This window comes from Spea bombifrons, chromosome 4 (assembly GCF_027358695.1).
Source record: "Spea bombifrons isolate aSpeBom1 chromosome 4, aSpeBom1.2.pri, whole genome shotgun sequence".
In the NCBI taxonomy this organism is placed as follows: domain Eukaryota; kingdom Metazoa; phylum Chordata; class Amphibia; order Anura; family Pelobatidae; genus Spea; species Spea bombifrons.
The window spans coordinates 1342380-1350674 of record NC_071090.1 but is presented as its reverse complement, the minus strand read 5'-3'; the positions used below and the strand labels follow the sequence as shown (position 1 = coordinate 1350674).

The 8295-nt window shown below is 45.1% G+C and overlaps 1 protein-coding gene across 1 annotated transcript; it reads right to left on the bottom strand.

Annotated features, from left to right (window-relative positions):
* Positions 1 to 499: 499 nt before the first annotated feature.
* LOC128492584 (guanylyl cyclase inhibitory protein-like) lies at positions 500 to 4010 on the bottom strand. Its single transcript, XM_053465182.1, has 5 exons — positions 3943 to 4010; positions 2994 to 3126; positions 2255 to 2404; positions 1775 to 1880; positions 500 to 698 (listed from the first exon to the last, which is right to left on the bottom strand). Exons 1-5 carry the CDS (start codon positions 4008 to 4010, stop codon positions 511 to 513), a joined length of 645 nt encoding a protein of 214 aa, XP_053321157.1. The 3' UTR covers positions 500 to 510.
* Between the last annotated feature and the right edge of the window lie 4285 nt (positions 4011 to 8295).

Sequence of the window (8295 nt, the reverse complement as noted above, 5' to 3'; positions counted from 1 at the left end):
CCCTACCCATGTTGGGTCATAGAGGGCCATGGATGGAGGGATGGGTTTGCATATGGTGGGGGCAGACCTGTACATGGTAGGTATATATATCAGTATAACCTCCGAAACTAATTAAAACAGAAACACAATATTTTTTCCAAACCAAATCTTAATGCCGGCAAAACAGGAACAAACAAAAACACACAATAATAAAAAGCGTTTTCATAAAAAGTAATTTTTTGGTTCAAAGCAAATTTGGCGAACTATTGTCTTTCTGTGTTGCACATTTTTGAGTTCTTACATTTTATGAACAAATTAAATTATAGAAAATCATGAGAAATGTGAGTCTTTAGTTGAAGTTAATTCTGTTTTTCGGGCCAGCATAGAAAAAAAGATGCACAGCCATATAAGCTCTTTGGACCTCAGAGATCTCTTTTTCAGACAGAAACATTCCCTATCAACTTCATCTAAAGACCTCATTTTTTTTATTATTCAAATGAGAAAATTAAGCAAGAGGTCAGGCTCCGGATCCTAATGTTGGGTTTTGCAGTCGGCGTCCTGCGTTTGCGGGAAGATACTTTTGCTCGAGGTCCTGGGGAACAGGTGCAGACATTTCTGCGGCCGCTCCATTTCCACGGTACTGAGGTCACATTCCAGCATCTCCCGGATCCAGTCGTCATCGAGAGACCCGTCTATAAACTCCTGAAGGCTGATCACAGCTGGGACAAAAAAAAAACATGCAGCACTTATTACAACAAAAAACAGAAAATCTAGTAAAAAAAATAGTAATGAAATAGTAATCCTCTATCCCCTGTAGTATTTAGCAATAGGTATCATTTTCTCTCCTCCTTTTCCCTCTCCGCTCATCAGTTATGGGACGTTGGGTAAAGGTGAGGCGTCCCTCGGGCTCTCATGTGTGGCTGGAGTAATAGATCATAATGCGGGGGTCACTAGTGAGCATGAGCGTTCCGTAGACCAAAACCAAAAAATATATATCCTCTGTTCTACGTGAAAGTTATTTTCAATGGCCTGGAAAACACTGACTTAACTACCTAACTCTTAGTAGATTTTATTTTAGTGTGCCAATACTGTAGCTTTCCATCAAAACTACTAGCCAGCTGCTGGTGATGTTTAGTTCTTCTATTAACAGTATTCCCAATGTATATACTGCATATAACCAATGTGCATTACCATTACTCGCCAGCAGGTGGTGGTGTTTAGCTGTCAATGAATATAATATACCCACAGTATTTACTGTGTGTATATATATATATTATATTTATTATATTATATTTATTATATTATATTTATTATATTATATTTATTTATCGTAGAGTTTGTTTTTAACAAAAATCCCTTTAGTTTCTGAATTTCAGACTTTCTAAAATATTATCTGAAATATTAAACCTGTAACAGCCCGTAACACCACAGTATGACAGCGACTTGTTAATAGTGGCAGCCAAATGGTTCTTATAACTCTCCTTATGGAAACCAAGACTGGTCAGGAGGTTAAAATATTCTGAATGGAGTCACCTGTATTCAAACAGGGATTCCAGCTGTGATAAAGCAGGGAAAAAATCACCAATCGGGATCCTCAGATATAATTAAATCAGATGAGAGTATGGAGGAGACGGCTCCGAACTGTGCGACCCTGAGACTGGGATAAAAACCCTGAGAATCTGCCCATTAACCCCCCAGACTCGGAGATCGGGGAAAAAACACAAAGAATCGGCCCGTTCACCCAAGATCACCCGGCAGGAACGTCTGCTCAGCTTTCCTTTACCGCTTCGTTTACCGTTTCTGTCTTTGTCCAGCCGAATAAAAATCCGGTTAGTACATTCCTCCGGCGTCAGCGGATTCACCTCCGTGAGCGACGTGGAAACGCTCATCTTATAGACCGCCTGCGAAAGAGAGATCCTCGCTGAAAACCACAACTCGTCACAAACATGATTGAAACGTTGTTTTCTTTATGAAAAATGTAACAAAAAATGATTGGTGTTACCAAATTCTAAAGCGGAACTTTGATCAGCCAATGAGAAACAAGCAGAAGATTCAATCACTTTGGCAAACAATAGTGCGTACCAAACCGAGACAAAGTGTGCTATGTGTGTATGAGTATGTGTGTGTGTGTGCATGTATGTGTGTGTGTGTGCATGTGTGTGTGTGTGCGTGTATGTGTGTGCGTGTATTTGTATAAACACACTGTATATATAATTAAAAATAAATAGATCATATAAAAAAGAAACATTTCTGAAAGTGGAAATTCTGCAGAAACCTTCATTATCTCCAACATCTCGGCTCGGGTGATCGCTCCGTCGTTGTCCTTGTCGTAGAGCTTAAAAGACCATTTGAGTTTGTCCTCCGGAGTGCCCTGCGCAAGCATACTGATGGCGGTGACGTATTCGCGGAAATCTACAATACCGTCCTTCGGCAAAAGGAAAGAATGGAAATAATGAATAATCGCCGATAAAAAACCCAAACAGCCCATTCCATAGCCTAAAATCAGGAGCGCTTTCCCAGGCATCGAGTGTGTGAGACAATGCGGCTTCTGCAGGGAGGCTGTTCCATGCACAGATCGCTAGAAACCCTCGGTTCGGGAGCAATGGAAGAAAGTAAAGAATCGCTTATTTATGTGAAAAATATCAGCACAAGAGAAACGATTTTATTTCTGAAATTTTATTACCTGGCATTTTAACAAAAAAAGTGCACTCAAAAAAATATTTTTAATATAAAAATGAAATATATGTATATATAAAGTGTTTGGGGCTAGCGCCGCCCACAACATAATTGGCCCCTGCCCATCATGTCACTCATCACGCCTACAGATGTCATTGGGCCCCACCCACTGATATTATCAGCCCCGCCCACTGGCGTCATCAGACTACCCGGAGAGGGTGGAAGTTCCCCGGCGTGATAATAGGGTGACTGGCGATATAAGTTAACCCATAAGCCTCTGACGGCATTTAGAACGCCCCCAAAAGTTTTTAACCCCCGTGCTGATGAAAGCCTCTTACCCCGTTGTTATCTAACGTGCGGAATATCTGCTCGGCGTACTCGGAGGAGTCGTCGCCCGCCGTCCAGTCGCAGAAATACTTGCGGAACTCGTGGAGGGTGATCAGGCCGCTGGGACATTCCTCGACAAACTTTCTGCAAGCGGAGCGTTTTAGCGATAAATACGAAATTAGAATTTGAAATGAAAAAATTCCGGAGAATTGGAAAAAAAATATAAATAATTGGAAAAAAGACAATTAAATAAAAAAAACAGCTTTTTAGCCCGATGCGGAATGGCGACGCTCAGATCCTCAGAATCCTTCGCTGAACGGTTTGGGGTGAATTAATTAAATAAATGAAAAGATTTCGTTACCGACGGGGGTCGGGGATCATCAGCTTCCCGAAAGTAGAATTTGGGAATTTGTAACAGATAGGAGTTAAATTCCCCCAAATTTACGACCTCGGGGCAGCCGACGCGTTTCGCATAAATCTCCTTGGGGTCCGGAACAGACGGTTTGGCCGGTAAGGGACAGCCGCGTTTTATTAAAGAGGCTGGAAATATTCGTGGTCCAATTAAGTGCGTTATTAGCCCAAATATCCGATTCCCAATGGGAACGTTTTAATATCGTTTATCGCTCCTTCTGTTTAATTTTATGTTGATGATGAAGTCATTGTTATGATGTAAGACTGTCCTGGTCAAATAAGAGCAGCGAGTTAATGGGGAGGAATAATCAGTTAATAAAGTCTGCTTCTTTACAGATCTCTGCCGCCAGCCGCCGTGTGACCCCCCCATTCGAAATTAACAAACTTCTGACCGACCAAAACACCAAATCTCACCAAAATTTACACAAAACCATGAAAACAACAAAAGAAAAAGCAGCAGAAACCGTTCTATATATAACCGTAATATATCAAATAATAAATAAAATAATATATATAAAATAATATATCAAATAACGTATATAAAATTACCTATACCATTCATGGAGCTCCAGGACGTCGGCTGAACTCTTCCGCGGCATCGAAGCCGGCTGCCCCATCACTGCGGCAGAAATCAGCGGGATCCGCAGCGGCCCCGAAAACCGCGCTTTATATAGCGCTTCAGATTAAAGAGTTTGCCCAATTACCCAAAGTATTTAATCTGCTCAGACGAGCTGCCCTCCCGCTAATGTGATTGCTCTTCACGTAATCCCCTCAGCCGCGAGAGACGCCGAGAGCGCCGGCCGATCGATAGAGCGGGACGATAATATTTACGGGGATTCATTAATACCGACTAACGAGGAGGTCGTTACAGGGGGGTGACTGGCAATGGCGGGACAGAGAGTCAGTGCGTCGGGGAAGCCTGGAGCGTCCATCCTTCCCAGTAACGTTATGTTGATAAAAATCTGCTTTTTATCTCATTTTCCCCAATAAACCCCCCTTTATCTGCAGACCTGGAGCCGCCGGTGCTGTCAGTCATGTGATATTTTGGGTGACTCCCGGCTCCAACACCGCACTGAGCTGATGCTTTATGGCGATGCTAATGAAGTCCGTTCCTCCATAGACTTTCATTAGTCAGAGAGTCCGGCTGGGTGATTAAGACTGAGCCATTCTATTGCTCCCCACAGGCAGTATGATAAGGAGTCGGGGGTTTAGTAGATCGGGGGTCAGATGACAGAGTGAGAATCATACAAACGGCTGATATGCAGCTGCCTGAAAACTTTATATTATGGGGGCAAAAACTACAACTGGGGTAAAAAGAGAAAACAGGGAAATATCTTTGAAAATGTCTTTTTAATTACAAGGAATAAAGTATTTGGGGGGAGATTCGCTTTAATAATCTTTGTAATCTCCAAGCATCAGTTTAACCATTTGAGAAATTTTTAATAGGGAGTAATTTTGATTCTTTACAAATAAATCAGCCATAAATATTATTATTATTTATATTATTATTTATTATTATTTATATTATTATTTATATTATTCTTATTTATATTATTATTTATTATTATTATTTGTATTATTATTATTATTTATATTATTATTATTTGTATTATTATTATTATTTATATTATTATTTATATTATTATTATTATTTATATTATTATTTATATTATTATTATTATTATTTATATTATTATTATCTTTTATTTATATAGTGCCAGCTATTCCTGCAGTGCTTCTTACAGTCCCTACGTTGAAAGGATCTGACAGAAGCCACAGCTACATCACGGAAAGCTCGTCTCGCAGGCTTACAGTCTCGGGTTTTTGTGTTGTTGACGGATTCCGTCGTATTTTTGTTTGCGTGGAAAGAACATTCCTGTTTATTTAGGTAACGAGCCGGGTTTATTTACAGAGCAATCCTCTTAAAGTAATATTGGGCTGGATGGGGTGAAAGGGGCAGATCAGGCCGAGGAAGCCGGTTAAATACCCCTGAGAAGTTCCTCCTGAGGTTGGGAACATTCGTACGTTCTGATCCGCAGCCCAGCCGCCGACGCCGAAGCCTCGCTGCCAAAAATAACCGTGATTCACAAAGTGCGTCTGCGGGGAATCTGCATTGATCCTCGTTAGCGCCAAGTGCGAAAGCTGCCGTTTATAGAGCGTTCGGCTGAGGGTGATCGTCCGCCCCGCCGCCGCCACAAACTAAGGGCAGGGGGTCTGCTCGCAATACGCGGGGTCCACGTCCGGCAAAATAACCTCACAGGGAAAGAGAGAGGAACCAAAACCAAATGTACAAAGCTTTTTATATCGGGAGGGGGGCAGATAACCCGAGACCCCCCACACACACTTATCGTCCATTTATGCCCCCTTTACCCAAAAGAGCAGGTTTCTGTTCAACTGCCCCCCTCTCCCCCCCGATGCCCCCCTCTCTCCCCCCCTGATGCCCCTCTCTCCCCTCCACTGATGCCCCTCTTTCTCCTCCCCTGGTGTCCATCTTTTCTAGGAGGTCAGAATGTTTGCTGGGTATGAGGGGATCGCAGGGTTCTACGGCCCTAAAAGCCCCGATAATGTGTATAGAAACAGCAGGGAACGGCTTTATAAATTAAATGGGTAAATAAACCCCGTTCTTCCTCTTTTTTGGGCGGAATTCTCTGTTTTCGGACCCCGGGGAGATGAAAGTCGCTCGGTTTGTTTGCGTTTCTCTGCGATTTCAGGCGTTTCTGGGAGTTGCTGCTCCGGGTCGCCTGGGATTTTCCGCCAGGACATTTTTTTGTTGTTGTTTTGCGAGTAAATGTTCCGTTTCTTTGTCCTCAGATTTATTTCAGTAACGCGGCCGTGGGAGGAGGTCAGAGGGAGCGGCCGACCCGCCGAGAAGCCCCTCGGAGCAACAAAGACTTTATCTGTAAATCTAAGAGGACAAAAGCACACAGGCGGTTATACCTCCCAGCCGCCACGCGGGCAAAGGGGGCACTTTAACTTTAGAGGGTGTGGTTAGAAGTGTGTCTGGGGTGGGGCTATTTGTGGAACTGGGCGGGGCATTTAGAAGAAGAATAATGGGGTTTATTTACCCCGTTTAATTTATAAAGCCGTTCCCTGCTGTTTCTATACACATTATCGGGGCTTTTAGGGCTGTAGAACCCTGCGATCCCCTCATACCCAGCAAACATTCTGACCTCCTAGAAAAGAGGGCATCGGGGGAAGAGAGAGGGGCATCGGGGGAAGAGAGGGGCATCAGGGGAGGAAAAATGGTATCACAGGAGGAAAGACTCAAACCTTAATCAGTCGTTGGTCTCGTCTTAGATTCAGGAGCCGTATGTCTTCCCCATGCATGTTTAATACCCTCACTGTATTACCCTCTACCACCTCTGCTGGAGGGCTGTTCCACTGGTCTACCACCCTCTCAATAAAGTAAAAAGCATGAAATTCTACCCTTAGACCCCAGGGGTATCTGCAGGGACATCACTTATCAGGCTTCTATAGGAACGATCTTAACTAAAATGAAGAGTTTAATTGCTGCTTTTCTTTGAAGCGAATCACACGTTTGGGTTGGAATGTTACTATATTTCGTTATTTTATGATCATCACATTTTAGGTGGAAAACTTCTCACTTTTGGAAATGGGCAAGTGGCTCAAAACACTATTTCCAAAAACACTGAAACGAAACTTTTCATTCTGTAATTTTGTGATTTTCTTGTTATTTTTTTGGTTCTTTTTTTGCCAGAATCTTGTGTTTCTCCTCCTAATCCTCCTCTCCTTTCTATTTGGCTGATCTGTGATCTCCGCTCCTTTCCAATCTTACAGCCTTGGCCGCGCCGTTAATTCGGCTAATCCCGTCCCTGGCGACGATTAACCCTTTCCACACCAAGGCCAGCCAGGTTCCCGCAGCCTCAATCAGGGCTCTAATGAGCGTTAATAGGACGGCCTGCTGTTTAGTAGTCGCGGCCCCACTGACATTAAAGGAAGGAGAGAAGAATTCCCAAGATTTACGGGAAAATGCCAGTAGATTGCAAGCTCCTCAGAACAGATGTGAGCCGGTGGCCTGCTGGATATGGTGGTCTTTCTAGCTGCGGATAATTCTGGAACCCATTAGCGTTAAATTAACGTAAATGTCATGTGATTACTGTACCAGCAAAAACAATATAAAATAATCCTGCGCTACCGAGATCTGTCAGCAGAGGGCGAACTTGCACTGTTTTACAAAATCAATAAAAAAAACGATCGAAATGGACAAAAGACATAAAAATGATTAAGAACAACAATAATAACCCCAGAGTTAGAGAAACCTGACAGATCACTGATACGCAGCTCCGCCCCCTGCCACCCGGGGGATACGCAGCTCCGCCCCCTGCCACCTGGGGGGACACGCAGCTTCGCCCCCTGCCACCCGGGGGATACGCAGCTCCGCCCCCTGCCACCTGGGGGGACACGCAGCTTCGCCCCCTGCCACCCGGGGGACACGCAGCTTCGCCCCCTGCCACCCGGGGGATACGCAGCTCCGCCCCCTGCCACCTGGGGGGATACCCAGGTCCGCCCCCTGCCACCCGGGGGACACGCAGGTCCGCCCCCTGCCACCCGGGGGATACGCAGGTCCGCCCCCTGCCACCCGGGGGACAAGCAGGTCCGCCCCCTGTCACCCGGGGGACACGCAGGTCCGCCCCCTGCCACCCGGGGGACACGCAGGTCCTCCCCCTGCCTCCCGGGGGATACGCAGGTCCGCCCCCTGGGGGATACGCAGGTCCAACCCCTGCCTCCCGAAGGATACGCAGGTCCGCCCCCTGCCACCTGGGGGACACGCAGGTCCGCCCCCTGCCACCCGGAGGCTATGCAGGGAGCCTACACTTGCGGAATGGGGTCAGGTGCCCGCAATCCCGATTGTATAAGTGGGTGTTCCCATTGCGGTCGGGG